The sequence below is a fragment of the Sorex araneus genome, chromosome 3 (assembly GCF_027595985.1).
Source record: "Sorex araneus isolate mSorAra2 chromosome 3, mSorAra2.pri, whole genome shotgun sequence".
NCBI classification, from domain to species: Eukaryota; Metazoa; Chordata; class Mammalia; order Eulipotyphla; family Soricidae; genus Sorex; species Sorex araneus.
The window spans coordinates 58784896-58809340 of NC_073304.1; the positions used below are offsets into that span (position 1 = coordinate 58784896).

Below are 24445 nucleotides of genomic sequence, written 5' to 3' on the forward strand. Positions count from 1 at the left end.
CTCTCCAAGGTAGAATTTGCAGTACAAACCAGAGTACTAAAATTCTTAAATGAAGCTCAATGAAGATACAATCGGTCCAGGGAAGCAGGCAGTTATTTTGCTCATTCACTAAATTACTTCAAGAAACTTAACCTAAAGGCTAAATCACCTCCCCCTCCCCCCAAAAGAACTGGTTTCCAATTAACAGTCTAATGCCTGGGGCGTAAGATTAGTGGGCTAGAATACATGCTTTGCAAGTAGGAGCCCCAGATCCAATCCCTGGAACCAGATGGTCTTCCAGCAAGGAGGTGGGAGTGAACAGCACTCCCAGCACAGCCAGGCGTGCCCCCCCCCCAAAAAAAAAGCGCTCTCTGAACAAAGCATCAAAAAATTAATACAAATCTTAAGCAGTCACAAGTCTAAGCCACATTTATTTGCACATAGTAATGGGCAACAGATACTCCAAATTCATACAAAGTTATAAAACAACAAAGTTAATCACTTGGTACACTTGCGCATTACCTTGCTTACAGATTCAAGTGTAGATGAGTTTCCTTCATTTTGTAAACTTCCATACAATACTTACTTACTTAAACAAATAGTTTTGAAAACACATACTGGCATGTTTCAGTTAGAGCCAACACAAAAGACAAGACCACAAACTTAACCAAATTTAGAAAATACTTTTCTATCTTCCCTAGAAAGAAGTGATTATTTTAACAAATGTATATGTTGTATCACACAAGTAACCATGGAAACAAAATTGATGCTTCATCATGAAGGAAATGCTAACCAAAACATTGTTTTAAGTTACCTACCAAATATATGGCTTAAGAGAAACTTAGATTAGAATAACAAGCTTAAAAAAATAGCAAATGGTTTTACGGAAAACAATGTTCCCCTCAAAGCTGCAAAGATCTGACTTCGAAAACTCAAAATAATTTGTCTAAGGCAAATGAAAGTGAGGAAACCTTCAGACATTCTAATTATGTTCAGTATCTAATGATAAAAGCTGAAAATAATTTCAAGAGGTTATTTATTGTACAAGTGTCAACGAGAACATCCCAAAACTAATCAAAGAAATGCACATTTATTTCTACAAAAGCAATGTATGATACAGAATTAGAAGGGGACAGACTTAGATTTACCTATTAAAATATACAGATTCTTACTGAAGAATGTAGAGTATTTAAAAAAGATGACAAGGGATGTTAATCTTTTTTTATTATTATTATTTTTACATATTTTGGAACCTCACATAATTTTGATAAATAACTCTTACAAAATTATGCAAAAAGTACAAGAATGTCTGGTAAACAAACAGTTTGTATTTTCCAAAAGACTTTTTACAACATGCAATTCTTAAGGCAGCATCCTCCTTACAAGGAAAGGTAATCCTTTTACTCATCAAGAAATCTTCTGCTGCAAAGAATAGGCAAAGAAAGCCTGGCTTCTTCCATTAACGCCTTTTGTCTTTCCTGTCTGATTTTCGGTCTCTTTCACTTCTTGAAGATCTTTTGCCTGATCGACTACTCTCTGAAATAGACCTCTTTCTGTCGGATCGGGAATTCTTATCCTTTGATCCTTTTGTATCTCTACTACTACCACCTTTTGAAGATTTGTGACTTCTTTCTAGTCCTGAAGTATCCCTTCTCTTCCGATCCACGCTCCTTCTATGCTTTCTGTCTCTATTATGCCCCCGGCCCCTACTCCGACTTCGACTCTCACTACTACTAGTGCTGCTGCTGCTACTATCTCTGCTGCTGCTGCCACTTGTACTGGAGCTGCTACTGGAGCTACTCCGACTACTACTACTACCACTGCTGGAACTACTTCCACTGCTGCTACTGGTTGAACTACTACTAGAACTACTACTGCTACTGCTTCGACTTCTACTCTTGCTTGTTTTATTTCTAGCTCGACCTCTACTTCTGCTCCTAGTTTTGGTTTTGCTCTTGCTCTCTGGATGTGCTGTCAAGACTGGCTCTACCGTCACCTCAGCCAGTTTTATTGATTCTACAGGTAACTCTTTCCTCTCAGGTAGTAAATGCCCTTGCTCCGGAATAACCTGAGGTGGTGGCTGTAAAACAGCTAATGGCAAAGTCTCAGGCTGAGAGACAGGTTGGGGCTGAAGTACTGTTTGGGACTGAGACTGGGGCTGAGATTGAGGCTGAGGCTGAGGCTGAGGTTGAGGTTGAGGTTGGGGCTGGGACTGAGCCAGAGGCTGAGGCTGAGTCTGGGGCTGAGCCAAAGGCTCAGGTTGGGGCTCAGATTCTTTCTCTTCTTTGTCCTCAGGCTCAGTTTCCGTTTCCAGAACACTGGAATTCTCTTTCGCAGGAGAAAGAGATTTACATTCTTTATCTGGCTCAACTTCAAATTCCATTTCTGGCTCCAATTCTTTACTAGTTTCATTTTCTGAAGGCTCTACACTTTCAACTTGATTGGTTTCCATTACCTCTTGCTCAGCAATTACATTTTTGACACTCTCCACCATCTCTAGTACATCCATAACTTCTTCAGGCTGACTATCCTGCTGCTTTTCACTTTCCCTCACCTCAGTTTCCTCTTCCATCTTAACCTCCATTTCCTGCTTTTGTTCCTCCTCCTCCTGTTCTTTCTCTGCATCACTATGAATTATACCTACTTCCTTCTCCTCTTCCTCTCCTGCTTCCTCTATTTCTACATCATTGTGCTGATTACCTGTCTCCTCCAACTCTTCCTCTCGCTGAGCCACCTTACCCTCTTCTTGTTCCGCCTTCTGTTCTTCATTACGCACCACCTGATGCTCTTTTTCCTTCATTGATTGTCTTCTAGGCCTAGCCTCCATTTTATTTATTTGTTCTGCAAATTCGATGCGTCTACCTTCAAATAAAGCTAAAGAATAAAAATTCACATTTATCAAATTCACTACAATTAAGAAAATTCAAAGACACAATTGGACACCTGGTTACAAAATATCAGTTTGATGTAAAAACTCTTTGTAAAAAGATGTCAAAAGATATGAGAATCATAAAATGACAAAAGGCTAATTGAGCTCCACTGGAAAGTTACATATCAATAAAAGTTAAATGAACAGGCAACAGGGCTTCAGTTATACCACCGATGAATAAACAGTATAGCCATATATCCAAAACAGACTCAACATAACAAAAATGAGGGCTAAGCTGCAACCACTGAAACTTTGCGGGGATAGGGTGGGGGTGGGGCGGGAATGAGAAGCTGACACTAGTAGTGGAATTGGTGTTGAAATGTTATATGCCTAAAGCTCACCTATCAAAATAACTTTGTGAAATACAATTTTTAAATAAAAAAAATTTAAAAAATTCAACAAAACTATACCACATTTTCTTAACAGTTGAAAAACCGTGGGTAATCTTTTGCAGTTTCTGTATGGTATTTGAACAGCTTTATTTGAATCATGTTTTTTTGAGCCCAAGTAGACAAATCACCTGTTACTACAGTGTTCATTTTTTTCACTATTTAATTAGCATTTATATCTGACTAAATGTACCAGTCAAAAACACCCATCTAACTCAAATAAAAATGCTTGGGCTACAGAGATAGTAGAGTGGGTAAGGTGAGTGACTGCCTTGCACGCGTCTGACCCTGGCTTGATCCCAGGCATTTTACATGGTCCCCTGAGCACTGTTAGCTATAGCACAAAAATAGTTTGTATTAAAGAAAAAAATGCAGCACAGGGAAGACAGCAGAAGGGTAAGGTATTTGCTTTTCACGTGGCAAACTGATGCCTGTGCATCACCAGGGATAACTCACTTGAATATAGAGCCAGGAGGAGCCACTGAGCATTGAAAGGCTTGACCCAAAGCATGAGTATCACCTGTCACCTCAAACAAATGCTTAAAAAAATTTCTGTTTTGGACCTAAGAGTACACTGGGTCTGGTGCTTGCCTTGTGCACTCAGCTCACCTGTGTTCAATTCCTGCCACATATGACCCCCAGAGACCTGCCAGGACTGATTCCTAATCAAAGATAGGAGAACCCTGAGCACTTCAGGGTATGGCCCCCCCCGCAAAACAAATGAAACTAAAAACAACCAAAAAACTTTCTACATTTTTCAAGTTTTGGGTTCAGTTCCATCAAACACAAGTGTTCCCAGGGGCTGGAGTGATAGCACAACAGGCAGGGCGTTTGCCTTGCACGCGGCCAACCGGGTTCGATTCCCAGCATCCCATATGGTCCCCCGAGCACCGCCAGGAGTAATTCCTGAGTGCAGAGCCAGGAGTAACCTCTGAGCATCGCCAGGTGTGACCTCCTCACAAAAAGCCAAACAAAACAAAAACAAGTGTTCCTATAAAATGCACCATTAGCATAGTAAGAATCTCAACCCTGAGCTTCCTAAGAATCTCAACCACCAGGTGTGATCCAAAAATAAGTAATCAAAAATTGATTATTAAATCATGATTATAAAACAAGTGACTGTATAAGCTTGCTTATTAAGAACATTTCAACAGACCTTCTCATATACTTACCATTCATTTTTCTCTGTGACTCTTCTATTAGTTTTTGGGTAGCTGGGCACATTCTTCCAGGAATATAGAATAAATGGGGCTTTGTCTTAGTTCGTATATATTTAATTATTTTGGCATTATGTTCATTCCATTCTTCTTGCTAAAGAAAAGGTAAAAGGTCAGTGCTTTTGTAAACAGGAAAGATCACGCATTTCAGAATTCTAAAACACCACTTACCAGCTGTGCAAGCTCAACCTTCTGTTCCAAAAGCCGCAATTCTGTCTGTTTAGCACGCCTCTCCTCAAATAGTTCTCTCCTCTCATTTTCAACCTGCTTTCTTTCTTCTTCTGCCTGCACCTCAAGTTTTTGTTCAATCTCCTGTCGCCTCTTTTGCTATAGACAAAAAATAATTTTGGCTTTTAAGACTAAGTTACTTATTAAACTTCCTAGTAATGTGAAACACTATATTTTAACTAAGTTATCTGCATATGTCTCACATCATAATTGAGAATTCCTGTAAATTTAGTACCTGAGGATGAAGACAAACTCTTTTCTGTAAAATCTCAAACTCAAGGCTAATGACTAGCCATAATACCAAAAATGATTCCAACACATCTTAAGGGGAAAAAAAATTTTTTTTGGGGGGTGGGGTGCACAGTAGCACACTCAGCAGTGCTCAGGGCTTGCTCCTGACTGACCCTTGAGCTCAGGTACCACTCCTTGTGTTGCTGAGGCATGTGGGATACTGGAAATCGAATCTGGGTTGGTAGTGTATAAGAATCCAACTAACTTTCTCTGGCCCAGGAAAAATTATTTTATAAACTAAAAAAAGGGGAGGATTCGGGGCTAGAGAGATAGCACAGTGGGTAGGGAGTTTGCCTTGCACGCAGTTGATCCGGGTTCGATTCCCAGCATGGTCACCCAAGCACCACCAGGAGTAATTCCTAAGTGCATGAGCCAGGAGTAACCCCTGTGCATCGCTAGGTGTGACCTCCCCTCCCTCCCCAAAAAAGGGGAGGACTCTCTCTAACTGATTACCTAATGAATCTGGTCATGCTCATTTAATATATTTTTATAAACTACCAACTACTTCACATTAAATGCTTTTAGTTAACATGTAACAACAGATTAAAAATACAGCCTACTGTAAAGCTTAAGAAGCAATTAATTTTATCAACCCCAGAGAAACACTTTTTCCTTTGGCCAAACAAAATAGGGAAACTAGAAGGTGGAATGTTTTTACTTCTACAGTGCTGATTAAGTTCTAGAACTTTGGTTTTCCTGAACCAGACAGTTGCACTTTACTCAATTAGCTCACAGGACCTCAAGACAGAATAAGTGAAGTTTTAGATTTCCCTTGCCTTTATACTAACTTGCAAAGTCTTCAGAATATATTTTAGCTTATTTTATTTTATTTTTTGCTTTTGCTTTTTGGGTCACACCCAGCAACGCACAGGGGTTACTCCTGGCTCTGCACTCAGGAATTACTCCTGGCGGTGCTCGGGGGACCATATGGGATGCTGCGAATTGAACCCGGGTCGGCCGCGTGCAAGGCAAACGCCCTACCCGCTGTGCTATAGCTCCAGCCCCATTAGCTTATTTTTTTTTTAAAAATGTAGCAACTACCTTGGTAACTTAAAGGAAGCAAAAGGAGAAAACTGCATAAATACCCTTTCCGTAGCAACAGTGGATTCCTGTTTAAACTTTTGAAGGGTGCCCATCAACAAGCCAAATATTCGCCGGTTCCTAAGAAGAGAAAAAGGAAATTACATCCCAGTAGGATACACTTAATCCCAAAACTATCATTTTCTAAAAGTACACACTATAAGTACTTGAAGAATTTCTTAAAATTGTCTTAAAACTGTATTATTTAACAACACCCAACCGTGAATCAGAAAGATACCTTTGCTTTCCCTTTTCATCCATATTTTGATCCTGGATAAGGTCTCTACGTGTGCGTTCTTTGGAGGTAGCTACAACCGAAGACTGCAAAGCTGGCTGTAAGAGAAAAGAAACTCGGTAATTTAACACATGGGTAGTTACTAATGTAGAAAAGTGAAATACTATATACATCTGTAAAATGCTATTTCAGTCACAAATGACTTTTCTTATTCTAGGTCATCTCATGGTACTAAGGAGCTACTCCTGGCATAGTGCTTAAGGGGACCGTAGTGCTCCAAAATTAAAGCCTGGGAACTTCTGCATGCAAAGAATGCTCTGCTGTCTTCTGAGCAATCTCCCTTGCCCACAAATTATCTTCTAAAGTGGGGCGGAAGGGATCTGGGTGATGCTCAGGGATCCATGTGGCATCCTGGTTTGACCCCAGATCAGCTACAATCAAGCAACTGCCTTCCTGTATTAACTTTCTAGGTCCATTATTACCTTCTTAACATCATCATCCTCTGGGTCGCTTTCTTGGCGTGATTCTCTCCGAGTCCGACGCTCCCCACCCAGCCTATCAGAAAAAAAAATAACATTAGTGACCACTAAAGAATAAGAGCATCAAAGGTAAATGATAATTTTTTCTAGCGTTCATTTTCAGAGTGTTAGCCCATCAGTTTCCATCCCATTACAATCTCCTTTAGAAGCAAAGGATAAAAATGCACTATCAAGGCCCAATCCAAGCTATCTGTATTTGCCATGCTGGTTAGGTTTTTCATGAAACTAGAGACAAATAGCACCCATTCTGTTTTCTAGACCTTTACTCCATATCTGAAATTTCATAATATATAGTAAACCAAGGTAAACGAGTGAAATTCTATGAATTTTCCTATAATCATCCAAGAACTGTCATTACCGTTCTGAGTTTTAAAGCAAAAGAGCTATTTCAAGACTCAAGACTGACTGTGTTAATACTATACTCAATTCCAATAGAGTTCAATCCTACAATATTTAAACATTTGCCCTCTCAAGAAGTAAGAGCACCCAAGCTCATATCTTCAGAATCTTTTCCCAACATACCTACTGACTGCCCCTTCAAGGTCTCTCTGTTTGGCTGGGGGTCCTCCTCCACTATCTGAGAATCCACGCCTGCAATGAAATGCCAGGGTAAGTCACTTAAAATTTAAGATGTCATTTCTATTTATTGTGAGTTTAATCCAATTTATAAAATCATTTGAGGGGCTGGAAATAAAGTACGGCGGGGAAGGTGCTAGCCCTGCAAGCGGCCGACCGGGGCTTGATCACCCTATACGGTCCCCAGAGCACCATCAATAGTAGTTTTAATTCTGGAGTGCAGACACAAGAGTATAACCCCTGAGCGCGGCCAGGTGTGGCCCAAACCATCCCCAATCTTTTGAATTAAAGCAACCTTTATGCACACCCCGCCCACATCCCTAAATCAAGACATCTTAAATTGGGCACTCATTCCCAAGTTATTTAATTGCTTCTACGGCAATTAATTAAAAGAGGGGAGAGGGGAATCATACAAGAATGACCACCCAGGACCAGTCGAATTAGCCATCTCATTCAATCTCTAGTTATGCATATTAATGAGGGGCAAGGACAAGAGAGGAAATCGCCGCCGCCGGCAGCTTTAGTTGGGGCGCGAGCTGATTTCTAACTCCGGCCTCTCCGGAAGATCTTCCTGATTTTGGCACCAACACCTACCACGTGAGCTCGGGGGCGAAGGAGACCTCTTACCTCAGCAATAAACTACCACGTCCCCGACCTCCACCAGGACCAGAAAGGGCCAGCAACCTGGCTTGGATGGGCCTGGAAAGGAAAGGACCGCTTGAGCGAGCATCCCAAGCAGAGGCGCGCGCCGAGAGCCCCCCCGCGGCGTGCCCCCCCACCCCCCCCGCCGGCACGACCAGCCCGCCAAGTTCCCACACGCGGCAGCTTGAAAATCCCGCGGCCGAGCCGCCGGCCAAGCGCGCGTCCCCAGCCCCGTCATCACGGGACCCGCACTCATGCCAATGGCCCGGTGCACGCCGCACCGGCTGCTCGGCCGCCCAGACCGCCCGCCCCGAGGCGCCTCGCACGTGGGCGCGGCCGGCCGAGCGCGGCGCCCGCGGCTGCCCAACGGGGAAGGGGCTTTGTGCTGCAGTTCCGGGCCCGCGGGGCCGAGGGCGGGAAGCGGCGGCGCAGCCTCCACACAGGCGGGGAAGCCACGCCGGCGTCCCCCGGGCTCGGCTCCCGCCCCGCACCCCGGGACGCCGGCACCGAGGGCACGGGCGGGGGGTTTGGAGACTCCGCCCCGCACGGACCCCGAGGGTCTACGGCGTCTGCAGGAACAGGCCTACAGGTTCCAATCTTCTCCGAGCGGGTCACCCTCCCCGCCCCCAATTCACCCCAGCCTCCGGGCTCTCCTCTCGGAGCCGGCATTCCCATCCGGCCCTCACCTCACATCGTTCGGATCCCGCCCAGTGAGCTTGCGGATGTTCTCATCCACGTTCTTGAGGCTCTCTTTGGCCTTTTCTAGCTGCTCCTGCAAAGTTCTCACTGCGACCGCCATCTTCTCCCTGCAGCAGGCTTCGAGACTGCTCTACAGGCCGCGCCGGGCCGTGTCGCGCCGCGGGACGAGAGATGAGTGACAGCTGGGCTCAGCCAATGACAATAGGCGTTGTTTTCCGGCTTCAACCACTCAGCAACCGGAAGAGGGGGAAGCTGCGGTCTTTGTGACTCTGGACCAATGAAAAGTCGGCCGGGTGGTCTCCTCCCTCTCCGATTAGCTGCGTGTGGCTAGACTGCATAGTCTGGGCGGGTTTGAGGGACTCAGGTTTTAGGTGAGGGTAGGCTGTGGGCGCCTGCTCTTCACGCGGTGAGACGACTGTTCCACATCTTTTTAACCTGTAGCCTGACGTCATTTTAGCTCATCCCCTTAGAGTTGGGAGGCGGGTCTATTCTAGCTCCCGGATAAATGATTAGATTAGGAGAGGGTGTGGCTATTCTGTTGGTGCGCATGCCCAGAGAGGGGGGTTGGGCCGCAGGATTACCTGGATTGGATGAAATGTAAATGAGCGGAATAAAGCCAGGAATGAAGCAACAGGAAGATCCTTTTATTAATCTAATCATTAGATTGGATATGGAATCCCGTTACTATAGTTTGAGAAATAAATCTTAGTAAATTGTTCATTTTCATGCTCTTAACCTCAATAAATGATTTGGACCAATTTTCCTTGATGTAGAAGAGAGAATTGCATTCTTCAAAAGATAACATATGGGGAGTTTCAGTACTGGAAAATTTTACATCACCGTTATTAAAAATTAAAAAAAATCACACTCTTACAGTTTCAAGCGCTTTGGTGATGTTTTTATGCTTGATTTATATGATGATAAAGATATAAGATATAAAAACAAAAGTTGCCCCAATTCCAATATGGAACATGAACACGATCTTAAATATTTGTGATAGGGCAAAAGGAGTTGAAAAGTTACTGTTACCAATTAAAGCAAGTTCAAGATGCCATTATGGGGTAAACAATGAATTAATGGGGTTTGGGGCAGGGAATCTGCTTTGTGATTTGGAAGAATTAATCATAGGCTTAACGACAAGTTGGAACCAGAAACTTTCAAAATTAAGGTGTGCGGGTTTTCTAGCCAATTATTTACTTCTACGTAGGAGTTAAATCTCACATCTATCACCGGTTCTTTTGTTTGTGAAACAAGGTTGAAATGAAACATTTAGAAAGATGTGAGGGAGAAGTGTATGTTGAAGAGAGAACACAGGCTTCTTCAGAGTGGAGAAAAGAAAAGAAACAGAAAAGCAGACAAGATATGGGGTCCAGGAAGCAAGCGCATGCGCTACAGGTCCCTGAGGTTAGGGCGCTTGCCCTGTACTCATTGAGCCCAGTTGGATCCAGGCACACCTTAGGGTGCCCCTGTACCTTAGGCTGAAGTAAGCCATAAGCACCATTGGATGTGGGTGGGTGGGGCGAGGAGGAAAGCACACAAAAAATACATCTCACAGGGAAATCTTTTCTGAAGTTGAGCACTTTCCCATTCACCAAATCCTGTACTAATAGGTTTCATGTTTATATGTCTCTCTTTACTCCATCCTTTTATCTTTGCTTGCAACTCATAATACGCATCTATATTTTATTTTGTTTTTGTTTGGGGATGAGCGGCGCACACGCTGTACTCAGGAACTACTCCTTGCTCTGTGCTCAGGGATTACTCCTGGCGGGATGGGGGACCTATGGGATGACAGGAATCGAACTAGATAGGCTGCATGTAAGGCAAATGTTCTGTCAGCTATACTACGTTCCCATCCTCATTTTTAAAATTTTAACTTCTAGCTATTTTTGTATACCCAGGCTAATCAATATGGATTGGGAGAATTTAATAATAAATTAAAAAATTTATAGCATCTTTTCAGCTTGGGGAACAGATGACAGGAAGTAGATGGGTTAATTAAGCGAATAAATTTTGTCATTATTTTCCATCAGAGCTAATTAAAACAGATGTCAGCGGGAACCCCTTTGGTCTTTGCCCAGGATTTCCCGCCTTCGACGTCCTAAACGAGCTTTTCCTCCAATAGTCACCCGGGAGGCGGGGACGAATTCTATGACCATAGAGTTGGCGGAATGCCGGGGTAGAGAGGACCGGAAGTTGTGTTTTCGCCCCCCGCCCAGGGGCCGAACGGCTCGGCCGGCTGGATTTGGTTCACGGTGCTGTCAGATTGTTCAGCCCGAGTGTGGCCCCGAGTGGGCTTGTCCCGGTACCGGGCTCGCCAGCGTTCCCGAAGCCTTGTGAATTCCCCTGTCTCTTAGCAACGTGAGACCGAGCTGCGGATAGAGGGAGTGGCAGCGCAGTCCAAATCGTTCGGGCGCTGCCCGGAACCCCCGAACCCGGGCCCAAGAGAAGGCGGCGAAACCCAGAGCTTGGAAGAATAAACAGGAAATGGCGGACGAGGCATTATTTTTGCTTCTCCATAACGAGATGGTGTCTGGCGTGTACAAGTCCGCGGAGCACGGGGAGGTGGTGAGTGTTGCCTCACACCCATCCGGCCCCCTTGCGAGGACACTCCTTATCCATCCCCCCTTCCTCCCTCCCACCCCCTCCCAGCCCCTGTCCCTTCGCCACAGAAAGCCTCCCGTGGTGTGGACTAGCGGGTTCACCACCAGGTGTCCTAGAGATTTTCCTCGTCTTCTCTTTCCCATCTGATGGTGTTAATAGGAAACTTCTTTGGTCCTGCAGGCCAGATGTTTCTCACTCCTGTGCTTGCGCAGCGTTGTTGATCGTGCACCGCCAAGTTTGCCTCTTCCTTGCAGATTTGCCCCGGTGTCAGAGTTTTGTCCCTTTCCCCACATCCCCAGCCCTCAGGAAACCACTCCACACACCTCGAAGGTAGAAGCCTGATGAGGTTTGATGTCAAAGTAAAGGGGCATTTGCAGACGTTTTTTGTATTTAGGAGAGACCGATGATTTAATTCAAAATGTGCCATATATGTCAACTTGTTGTAAGCGCTGAAAGATGTAGAAATTAGTGAAACAATCACCTCCTCTCCTCTTCCATGTTAAACATATACGAGTCCTTGTTCATTAAGTGTGTATTGTGGGCCTGATACTATGCTAGTTGAATAAGATAAAATCCTGGTCTCAATTTTTGAAGATTCAGGTGGTTCTAATAGTACTGTTAGATTAGATAGAGAACTATGGAGGTGTAGTGGCTGTTCTGTGATATTCTGGAGTCATGCTCAAGTCAGAAGTCCGTTTTGTAAAACTCTTGATAGATACAGAGAATTGAAAAGTTCGTGGAGGAAAAGCATCATAGTTAAAAATAAAGGCATAGAGAGATGGAAAGTGGTTGATTTGAAGACGCTTGAACATTTCACTGTGGCTAGATGGGATACAAAGAGTGCCAAGTATTGAGAGCTGAAGCTAGAATTTTGGCAGGGGTGGCTGGCGGGTGGGGTGGGGGCACAGGCATATCTGGTGTTGCTGAGGGCCTACTTCTAGATCTGCCATCAGGGATTACTCCTGGCAGTACTCAGAGAACCATATGGGGTGCTAGAGGTCAAATCCGGGTTAGCTGAGTACAAAGCAAACACCCCTATCCACTTTGCAACATTAATCTAGCTTTACCATGCTGAAGTGAAAGTGTCAAATCAGTTGGTATTGTCATGAAATTTAAAGATGAGGAAGCAGCATGGTTATTTATTACTCCGTTAGAATAGCACTGCACTGTAGCACTGTCATCCCATCAATTTGCTCGAGCGGGCACCGGTAACGTCTCCATTGTGAGACTTGCTGTTACTGTTTTTGGCATATCGAATATGCCACGGGGAGCTTGCCAGACTCTGCCGTGCGGCGGGATACTCTTGGTAGCTTGCCGGGCTCTCCGAGAGGGACGGAAAAATTGAACCCAGATAGCACGCCCTACCCGCGGTGCTATTGCTCCAGTCCTCTTGTAGAATAGATCCCCCAAATGACATTTTTTAAATTTGTTTTTGGGCCAGCCAGTGTTGCTCAGAGTGACTCCTTGCTCTGCACTCAGTGATCACTCCTGACAGGGCTTGCGGGGAAATATGGGGTGCCAAGGATCTAGCTGGCATTGGCCGGGTGCAAGGCAAGCACTGTGCCCACTCTAACCCACCCAAGAATGATTTTTTTTTTTTAAACCATGTTGGCTCCTATAGACCCTGAGGGACTCTGGAGTGCAATGGGAGATGCTCACCAGTGCATTAGTTTTAGCCTGTGGTTGTGGGCAGCGTTGGTTACATTGTTGTCAGTGACTGGGGCTTCTTGGTGTACATGTTGTGGGTGTCATTGGTGGTGGCTGTGCAGCTGACCAGGAAGAGGCAGATCATGTCTAGGCACTCTTCTGCCACTGGGAGAGTGCTCTCAGGAGCCCCACTAGCTCTGCGACAAGCTAAAAGAACTTCTGTGTATGCCAGTTATGGTCATTCTTCAGGGCCATCTAACAGACCTCAGTGATGATGTTGACAGGGGTGAGGGTAAGGTGGTTCTCCCACACTTCTGTTGAGGATGCTGTGGAGGATGCAGAGGACTCTTTTCAGCCACATCAGCAACTGCTTGGCCCCCACTGTGGGCTTCTGTGCTCTGTACATTTCCTTTTCAACTTCTTGCTTACTCTACAGGATTTTCAGTTTGGTGGGGTTATATGGATGCTTGATTTTCATCACTTACTAATCCTGCCCTTAAGAGGCACCCTTCTCTTGGCAGAATCATCTCACCAGGCCTCACCTTCTAATACTATCAATGTTTTCAGTAATATAAATTGGGGCAGGGAACTTGGTTGGGAAGGGATCGACATTCAAATACTTAAACATTCAATTGGCATAGTTTGGTGGGAGATATTAGGAGACATCAGGAAAAATAATAGGAATGAACCTAATTATTCTGCTCTCAATCAGACCCACATTTTTTTCCCAAGTCAGAAACTATTTTTTTTTCCGCTTTTTGGGTCACACCCAGCGATGCTCAGGGGTTATTCCTGTCTTTGCACTCAGGAATTACTCCTGGCAGTGCTTGGAGGACCATATGGCATGCCAGGGATCAAACCCAGGTCGGCCGTGTGCAAGGCAAATGCCCTATCTGCTGTGCAATCGCTCCGGCTCCTCCCAAGTCAGAAACTTTTAAGTGTACCATCAACATTCAGTAGATATTAATCTAGAGTAAGTTTTGAATCTGTGTTAAGCCCTTAGTAGCAGCTATTTGCTGTTAGTGCAGAAAGAGTAATTAGCACATACTTCCTTTACTCTTAGAGTGTAAAATTCTTGGCTTCCTTACCACTTGACAGTCAATTCTCTTCATTCTGCTCTGGTATTTTTAGTCTTCCAACTCTAATCAAACTCTTTTCCAACTGGTAAATCATAATCAAATAGCTTTTCTAATACTGCTAATTTTAAGAGGTATGCTAATGAACGTAAAAGAAAATACTTTTAAAAATATTTTTAAGTGGAAACTTTTATTGAAAAGTAGAAAAGAAAGGAAAGGGAACTCCCTGTGTGGGGAGGAATTAGTATAGGACTAAATTCAGAAAGAAAGGTCTTAAATTTTTGTCATTTGAACTTTTTTTTTTTGTGATGGGGATTGAACTCAAGGCCTCACATGTGCTAGACATGTGCTTTACCACTAGAGCTATTTCTCTGGTTTCAGAGGTAGGTTTTCTATTTTCTATATCTTTTCAGACAAATTCATAAGCTTTGAGGTGTGGAATAAAGAAAAAGACCAATATTCCCCCCTTCTAGATCAGTGATTTTTTCAGACTACATCAAGAACAATTAAGTCTAAAAACCAGAACAATCAGGCATTTAGAAGTTTATTGAAAACCAATTTTAGAAAACAAGGAATGAAATATTCTTGTTTAGTGGAGGGGGAGGGCAGCCCTGGGGGGGAAGCCAGGTTCATGTATTCGAGACGTGTTTTCTAGCACCTTGAGCTCTCTTCCTGCCCCTCAGCATTAATTATTCTGGTGTCAAGCACAGAGAATAGTGGATGGGCTCGGACCATCTGCTTTTCAAGCATATAGTCACAAGTTTAATTCCAATTTCCTGCACCCGCTGAGTGTGATCCAGGCAGCTCTGCTGTCTGATCTCTGCTGCCACATGCAGTTTCTAGCCATACCACCCTCAGGTATGGGTAAGCATCACAGAATGGGCTATGAACCTGGTGAGCAACTGAAAAATACGTGTGAGTACCACAGCCAGAGAGTGTAGCTCTGGCCAGTTTGTGTGAGAGGACCACAGCAGCCCTTGATGAACATTGCTTCATTATCTTCATGAAGTGTGAGCCCTGGTGAGCATGTATATAACAGCCACACCAAAAGGTGTGCCACTCTCAGCCCTGTGGCTGAGTGTGAATACTACAGCCTGAGGTGCAACATCCTGTGAGCGCTGGAAATAAAAGGGATGAACATACATACCACTGTCACTAGTTCACAGCCCCCAATCATTGCCATAACAGCACCACCATGATGGCAATGGAATAGTGGGGGGAAGGGAGAATAAAAATAGATTTATGATTAAAATGAAAACAAAGGGACTGGAGAGGTATCTCAGTGTGTAGAGAGCTTGTTTTTCATGTGGCCAACCTGAGTTTGATCACCAGCATCCTGTGTGGTCCCCCAAGCACTGCCAGGAGTGATTTCTGTATGCAGAGCCGGGAGTAACTTCTGAGAATTGCTAGGCGTGGCCCAAAAACAAACAAAAAACCCCCCCAAAAATCAGTGCTTCCTGCATGACCTCATTGCAAGTAGCAATATTGATAAGTATTTACTAGGACTTAGAAACTCTGCATTTAAGCATACTTTCTGCTAGTGTATTTCTGAATGATTCAGTAGAGAATATTATTCTGAGACATGATCAATAGAACTGGTAACTGAGGAGACAAAGTAAATGGATAGGAGAAGGGACCCTAGGATAATGATGGCGAGATTGGTGTACCTGCACTACAAATATAAGACAGTAGCTTCCAGTACTAAGTATCCTTTATAAAAATTTATCATAAAGACATAATGTTTCAGAATTTCACAAAGAAAATCATAACTTCTGCCTGAGCAGGTTTGGGGATGCATATGGAGAGTAAAAGAAAAACTAGGAATAAGAATAGTAATTGATACTACGTGCAGAGTATTTCGGAGGCATTGGTTCTGAAGTATTAGGGAGAAAGCTGTGGGTCTGTGAACTGACTTTAGAGGATGCAGTATAAGGAACATGGTGTGCAAGGAGGCAGAAGAAAAATATGGCAGTGTGGAGTTGCTGCAGAAATTTCAGACTCTGGGAGTGGCATTCGGGGAGAAGCACACCTGGTGGTACTCAGGGGTTACTCCTGGCTCTATGCTCAGGGATCACTCCTGGTGGGCTTGGGAGACAGTATGGAGTGCCAGGGATCAAACTCAGGTTGGCTGTGTGCAAGGGAAATCCCCTACCCACTGTACTATCTCTCCAGCCCCCAAAGCAAAAGACTCTTAAGAGATATTTTGGAGAATGAAAAATAGAACTTAGTGATATCTAAAGGGAATGATGAGGATGTAAGAGGAATAATTAGCCACATGTTGCTCAGAACCCATCTTCTACCTTCATCCTTATTGTTGAAGAGAGCCCTTATCATTTCTCTGCTTTCAGTTAACAGTATTCTAAGTGATCTTCTTGTATCTGCTTTTCTTTCACAGAAAGTAGTAAAAAGTGATACCAGCTTTTATAACTGAGGAGAAAAGAATAGTTGAAAGAAAAAAAGGGGGCTAATATAATTAGGAAGAGGCATACCATTACTGAAAAGTAATAATAAAGAATTCCCAGTTTATCTGGAATTGAACCTCCAGCCTGGTTAGTTGAGAATCACTGGGAGGGGTTTCTGGGCCTCCTGGCACCTCTCAGATGCCAAAAACAAAAAATAATAAGAAAACCCCAGAAGATGTGGTTTATATATGAAACAAAATACTACTCAGTTATTATACATATGAAATATATGGTTAATAAATAAACTATATAAATATTCTATTAAAAAAAATTCCCAGTTTATTTTACTGTCTTATGAAAATTATTGGCACTACAGAAGTTTTCAAGTATAACTAATCATTCACTTTTTGCTAATGTTTTAGTAAAAAAAAATTATTTTAATTAGTTATATTTTTTGGTGTTTTTAAAAAAATTATTTTTTAATTAGTGAATCATTGTGAGGGTACAATTACAGATTTATACATTTTCGTGCTTGTGTTTCCCTCATACAATGTTCGAGAACCCATTCCTCCACCACTGTCCATTCTCCAAGACCAATGAATCCAGTATCTCTTCCCCCCTTCCCCTCCCCCCCCCCCCCCCCCCCCCGTGACAGGGTATTCCCTTTTGTTCCTTTTGTTCGCTCTCTCCTTTTGGGTGTTGTGGTTTGCAGTAGGGGTATTGAGTGGCCATCGTGTTCAATCTCTAGTCTACTTTCAGACGCATCTCCCTTCCCACTCAAGATCTCCGACCACATTTTACTTGGTGTTCTCTTCTCTGAGCTGCCTTTTCCCCCAGCATGTGAGGCCAGCTTCCAAGCCATGGAGCCAACCTCCTGGGACTCATTTCTGCTATTCTTGTGTGTTAGTCTTCTACTCTGTTATTTTATATTCCACAGATGAGTGTAATCTTTTTATGTCTCTCTCTTTCTGACTCATTTCACTTAGCGTGATACTTTCCATGTTGAACCACTTATATGCAAAGTTCATGACTTCATCTTTTCTAACAGCTGCATAGTATTTCATTGTATAGATGTACCAAAGTTTCTTTAACCAGTCATCTGTTCTCGGGCACTTGGGTTTTTTTCCAGATTCTTGCTATTGTAAGCAATGCTGCAATGAACATATAAGTGCAGATGTCATTTTGACTATACTTTTTTGCTTCTCCGGGATATATTCCCAGCAGTGGTATTGCGGGGTCAAATGGGAGCTCAATTTCTAATTTTTTGAGAAGTGTCCATATTGTTTTCCAAAAGGGCTGAACCAATTGGCATTCCCACCATCAGTGTAGAAGGATCCCTTTCTCCCCACATCCTCCCACCAGCGGTTGCTTTTGTTCTTTTGGATGTGAGCCAATCTCTGTGGTATGAGGTGGTATCTCATGGTTGTTTTGATCTGCATCTCCCTGATGACTAGTGATACAGAGCATTTTTCCATGTGCCTTTTGGCCATTTGTATCTCTTCCTTGGGAAAGTTTCTGTTCATTTCTTGGCCCCATTTTATGATGGGTATATTTTTTGTTTTTTATGACCACACTGGCAATGCTTAGGGCTTACTTCTCGCTCTGTACTCAGGAATTACTCCTGGCAGTGCTTGGGGGACCATATGTGATGACTGGGATTGAACCCTGGTTGGGTGCATGCTGTACTATATTTTCAGCCTCTACATTAATATTTTAATCATTTAAAAGCAATTTTTGAATGATAACATCTAACATTCTAAAAGTAATAAAACTAATATAGATATGTGTATATTTTTTTAATAGGAAAATGGACGCTGTATTACTAAACTGGAAAACATGGGGTTTCGAGTTGGACAAGGATTGATAGAAAGGTGAGCAGTATGGATTTGAAAATTTTCTTCCAGGTAGGTTATAACTAACAATTTCTAAAGATTGAGTAAAACTTGAGATACTTTAATGTTAATTCCCAAGTTTTATTACTTCTTTATTCTTTAATTAAAATTTCTTTTCAGTTCTTATTATTTTAACTCAGTTTTACTTTTATGTTTTCATATTTGAAGGGAATATTACATACTTTAGACAGTTTTCCCTGAAAACGTTAGTGCACTGAAACAACAAAAATAATGTTGTATTTCTTACTTAGGTCTTGTAGGTTGTTTAATCTAAATGGAGTTTCTCTTAAATGGATAGGGATGAAAATACTTTAAGTCTTCCATTTATGGGGCTAGGGAGGTAGTACAAAGAACAGAAATGCAATATTTGTTCTCTGGACTCCAGGTTTAATTTCCTCCTTTGCATAGTGTCCTGTACACTGCCAAGAATTATCCCCAAGCATTGGCAAGTATTGGCCATTCCTTAAAAATAAAGGTCTGTTTACATGTAATTTTAAAATTTATACTTTTTTTAGTGTGATACTATGTTACTACCTGGCTTGTTGAACTTCTTATAGTTAATATGACAATATCATGATAGTATTAGGTAGAATGAATTTCCTTAAATTATAGCTTCCTAATAGATTAATATACTGTCATTAATTTTAACCATATATTATATAACATGTGAATCCGTAGCGATAAGGTCTATTTTGCTTGGTGGACTTCATGACTGTCAAAAATTGCCGTAATTGGAAATCCTGCTTTCTTTGAGAAGGAAAAATACTCTATTACTTGTAGTTCTTCTTTTTAGGTTTACAAAAGATACTGCAAGATTCAAGGATGAGTTAGATATAATGAAGTTTGTTTGTAAAGATTTTTGGACTACAGTATTCAAGAAACAAATCGACAATCTTAGGACAAATCATCAGGTATTTAGATAATCTTAGCTTATTTTTCAGATCTTTTCAACTTAATATGAAAGTGATTTCTTTAAAACAGAAAAAAATTTCTAGTCAACTTTGGAATCTATTATTAAGAGATGGCTGGAGTTGGCAGTATAGTATAGTGGGCACAGTGCTTGCCTTGCACGTGCCTGACTTGAGTTCATACTGTAGTATCTGAGTCCTGTAAAGAATAATTCCTGAGGACCCCTGGCTGTGTTCCAAAAAAGCTATTGTTTTTTGTTATTTAATAGTGCTAAAAACAAAGGGACTGTTACTAGTAATGAAAGCGATTTCTTCATTTTTACTGTTAGGTTATTTTAAGTTTTAAAAGGTAACAAATGTGGGACTGGAGCGATAGCACAGCGGGTAGGGCATTTGCCTTGCACGAGGCCGACCCAAGTTCGATTCCCAGCATTCCATATAGTCCCCTGAGCACTGCCAGGGGTAATTCCTGAGTGCAGAGCCAGAAGTGACCACTGTGCATCACCGGGTGTGACCCAAAAAGCAAAAAAAAAAAAAAAAAAAAAAAAGTAACAAATGCTAGAGTAATAAAAGTTTTAGGATCTGGGGAGCGATAGTACAGCAGGTAGGGCATTTGCCTTGCATGCAGCTGACCCGGTTTCCATCTCCGGCAACCCATATGGGCCCCTGAACACCGCCAGGGGTAATTCTTGAGTACTGAGCCAGGAGTGAGCCCCTGAGCATCACCAGGGGTAGCCCAAATCCTAAATAAATGAAAAAAAAAAAAGTCTTAGGATTTGGTTCCTTAATTGTTATTAATCGGTGGTGATAATACGTGGAATCATAAATATATTTATGTTTAATTTGTAGAGCACATTTAACTTGTAAAGAACTCTTGTGTTGCTTAATTCCTGCCATAATTTCTCTTCCAAAAATTCTGTTAATATAAAAATAAGGGGCCAGAGAGATAATACAACAGGTATGATACTTGCCTTGCATGCTGCTGACTCAGATTTGATCATTGGCACCTCATATGGTTTCTTCTGAGCCCTGCCGACAGTGATTCCTGAGCACAGAGCAGGAGTAAGCCCTGAGCACTGTTAGGTGTGGTCCTAAAAACAAAAAAAGGGAAAAACAAATGTAGACCATTAACTTAGGGTTTTTCTTTTTCTTTTCTTTTGGAACAGGGCATCTATGTGCTTCAAGATAACAAATTTCGTCTGCTTACTCAAATGTCTGCAGGAAAACAATATTTAGAACATGCTTCTAAGGTATTTAATGAATATAAGACTGGGATTTCCTTTGCAAATAGGAAAAATGTTCATACCCATCACAATAGACTGTTTGGGACCAGGAGGAAGTTCAAGTGGTAGTATATGACTAGCAGTTCTGAGGCTTTATGTTTGGTCCCAGGTACTGTATGTCTCCCCCCAGCTCCCTAGTACCACTGAGTGTGTCCCTGAATGTTTCTGACACAGCTTTGCCAGGAATGGTCCCTATAGCAAAAGTAAGCAAATACTTAAAAAAAAAAAAAAAAAAAAAAAAAAGGGACCCATCCAGAAGTGCTTGAGGGACTTGGGGACACTTAAGAGAGGTTTTAACTAGCGTTTTACATTTTTGTTTAACAGTTACCACATTTGTAAATTAAATAGGAGGCATTACATAATATTAAAATAACTTTAGGGCCTGATTGGGGCCTGAGAAATACTCGGGAAACTGGACCAGAGAGATAGTACAGTGGGTGGGGTGCTTGCCTTCCACACACCATATCCTGGTTCAGTTCCTGGCATCCCATGTGGTTCTCTATCCCCCACCCCCACCAAGGACCACCAAGAGTGATTTCTGAGTATCACTGGTTGTGGCCTGAAAACAAAACAAAACAAACAAAATTTCTTAGCATCAGGGCTAAAGATATAGTATAATGGGTAGGTTTGTATGCCTTGCACAGAGCCGACTAGGGTTTTGGTTTGTATAATCCCATATGGTCCCCTAAGTACCATCAGAAGTGATTCCAGAGTCTGAAACCAGGAATAATAACCCCTGAGCATTGCTGGGTGTGGCCCCAAAACAAAACAAAAGTTTTATGTCTGTGTTTTAATTGCCAAGAAGTTGGAAATCTGATAATTTTAAACAGCAGTGGCTTATTTACAATGGGATTTAATGAAATGTTATTTACTGATAGTTTTATTATCTTTGTAAGTTCTTAGTATTTTTTAAATAATATTTTTCTTTCTTTTAGTATTTAGCATTTACATGTGGCTTAATCAGAGGTGGCCTATCAAATTTGGGAATAAAAAGTATTGTAACAGCCGAAGTGTCTTCAATGCCTGCATGTAAGTTCATGTTTTTTTTCTTTTTTTTTTTTTAATTTTTTTTTTTATTAATAGTTTATTCTTAATTAGTGAGTCAACGTGAGGGTACAGTTACAGATTTATACATTTCTGTGCTCATGTTTCTCCCTTACAAAGTTTGATATCCCATCCCTTCACCAGTGCCCATTCTCCACCACCAGTAAACCCAACATCCCTCCCCCCCTCCCCAGTCCCGTCTCCCCTCTCATGTTTCTTTTCTTTCTTTTTTTTTTAAATGTAGGAGTACTACTATTTATTCAGCCATTGATTTAACTGATTGAATTGGGCATAAACTCCACATTACTTCTTTTTTGTATTCAGAATGTTAATTTAATTTTATTATTATTACTTTTTTAATCATCGTGAGATACAGTTACAAAGCTTTACTGTTTGAGTTTTAGTCATACAATGATTGGTCACCCAACCCTCCATCAGTGCACATCTTCCACTATCACGGTTCTCAGTATCCCCCTCATCCCACCCTCCCCCTGCCTCTGTGGCAGACAATCTCCCTCATACTCTCATTTGTATTGCTTGTTATGAATAGCCTAAGATGGCTGCTATTACGGCCGTGTGATCCTGGAGCTCAAAAATTCTAGATAATTCGGGTCTGGAGAAATTTCTGCAGTGAGCTGTTTAGTTCGGAGATTCTTTTGTGTGTCTGTGGATCATGGCCATTAAGGAGCTTAAGTAGCAGGGGGAAGGCAGTTAATAGGCATGACCTCCAGGTCCAATTATGGACAGGGGGACGAGAGGGACCGGGCCATCCCCTATCCCTTGAAGCCTGGAGTTTGTTGTCACTGAACCCACGTACCTATACTTCCCATTGGGTTCTGGAAGTTGGCTGACCCTGGGGCTCTTAGGGGGCAGGTAGAGGGATAACACTTGCCCCCATCTAAGGCACCCTGGTGAAGTCGGTCTGGCTTGAAGTCTGGAGGCATCTCTGCAGCAAGTTTTCAGTAACTAAAATCAAAGCATGATTTTTCATTGTTTTCTTTTTTAGGTAAATTTCAGGTGATGATACAGAAGCTGTAAAATATACTGAGAAGCAAAGACTTCAGCAGTTTAAAGAGATAAATTATTCACATAAGATATTCAAAGTAGCAATGATTTAATTTCATTTGAACATTTATATTGATATAAGCTGTTTGATAATTTATATAACGAAAGATGCATTCTTAAGCAGAGGTAAGGTGTTTTATTGATTTACCATTGACCAAGTTAAAACAGTTAAGAGGCATTCTACCATAACATTTGCTTTCCTGAAACTATTCAAAATGAATACCTGATTTCAAATAAAACCAAAACAAAGGACCTTTATTTAAACTTTCTTTATGGCTTAGAGTGATGTGTATTTAACCACAAATGAAGAAGCAAAACTCAGGGGTTGGCAAATTAGTATTAAAAAAAAATGCATCAGTCAGAATACTTTTTGGGTGTGTTTTGTAAATTTATTTTAGTTATTTAAACAAAAACAAGTAGTACACTAAAGCTTAATTTTTATTGCTTATAATTTATTCTGTTAAGAATTTTTACGCCTGTGTAAGCATTTCGTTACATAAATTGTTTTTTGTGCGCAGGGTATATATATCACTTGACTGTCTAAATTGCTTAAAAACTTACTTTTAATAGAGTTAAGTCCTTAATTCAACTACAGGTTAGTTTAAATGTGAATTAAAGGTGGAACAGAGAACAGGATTAAGGAGCTTGCCTTGCATGTGACTCTCCTGTATTGTTCCCTGGCATGCATGGCACTGCAAGGTGTAACACCTGAGCCCAGAATCAGTAATGGCTCCTGAGTACCAAGTTTTGCCTCCCTAGGTACCCCCTCCTGCCCCCCACCAAAGGAAAATGTGAATACAGGGACTCCATAGTCAGAGAATACTAATTTTTTGGGAGAACTGTTTATGCTTCTATTATAGTCTCTGCTTTCAGCTTCTTCCCTATGGGTAAAAAGGCTAGTGATGGATCTAACATTTTTATTTCCTTATTTAGTTTCCCTAAGGGTTAAGGTGTGGATTGGATTGAATTATTTACACAAAAATTCAGTGGACTGTACTTCTCACTGTTTGGGGTCAATGCTCATTTGAGTATATCTCTCGCTTGTTTTGACCATGAATGGATCAGCGTGAAGATGGAAACCATCACTGAGGACAGCAGGATACAAAGACAGAAAACACGTAGATTTTGCTTCCGAATTAGCCAGTCTTGCTTGGAATTGCTTTATCTTTGGACTATTTATGTGTGATATTAAATTTCTTATATTGTTCAATCCACTTCGGTTTTGTAATTTATTACTTGTAACCATAAAGAAATTTCTTAAAAGTGACAGTGGGAGGTTAGATTATATAAGGAATAATATGGTAAAATTAAATTTTCTTTTTTTCTGGCAGGGAAACTGGGGAGAAGAGGAAGACCCTTAAAAGTTCACATGTTAAAATAACCAAAACTACTAAAGAAAATATGACATTAGTTATATGATCTTATAGTGTAGAGAAGGTCTTTTGAAAACCTGTAGAAAATCATAAATATAAAAAATAAAATAATATCCATCTTCAGTAAAATGATGTAGGGAAAACTGGGTATTCACGTGTAAAAGAATGAATATGGGGTCTCAGGGATGTGGCTCTGTGGCCGAGTGTCTGCCTTGAATGTTTAATAAGAACTGTGTTATGGCCCTGACAATGTCATGTCATCGAGTGTGATCCACAGAATTTCAGGTGCAATTCTAGAGCCACAAGAAATTTGACCTCTACCTAAAATTGTTATTCCTTAAAAATGA

At 41.7% G+C, this 24445-nt stretch overlaps 2 protein-coding genes across 2 annotated transcripts; one reads left to right on the top strand and one right to left on the bottom strand.

Moving 5' to 3' along the window:
* Positions 1-390: 390 nt before the first annotated feature.
* On the bottom strand, positions 391-8987 carry PNN (pinin, desmosome associated protein). Its single transcript, XM_004612136.2, has 9 exons — positions 8792-8987; positions 8091-8162; positions 7410-7478; positions 6831-6903; positions 6352-6446; positions 6119-6194; positions 4686-4841; positions 4470-4608; positions 391-2853 (listed from the first exon to the last, which is right to left on the bottom strand). The coding sequence occupies exons 1-9, from the start codon at positions 8902-8904 to the stop codon at positions 1439-1441; spliced, it is 2208 nt and encodes a 735-aa protein (XP_004612193.1). The 5' UTR covers positions 8905-8987; the 3' UTR covers positions 391-1438.
* Positions 8988-11003: 2016 nt separating this feature from the next.
* TRAPPC6B (trafficking protein particle complex subunit 6B) lies at positions 11004-23939 on the top strand. The gene is made up of 6 exons (XM_004612135.3): positions 11004-11372; positions 18337-18404; positions 19219-19336; positions 20500-20583; positions 21552-21645; positions 22667-23939. The coding sequence occupies exons 1-6, from the start codon at positions 11292-11294 to the stop codon at positions 22696-22698; spliced, it is 477 nt and encodes a 158-aa protein (XP_004612192.1). The 5' UTR covers positions 11004-11291; the 3' UTR covers positions 22699-23939.
* The last annotated feature ends 506 nt before the right edge of the window (positions 23940-24445 follow it).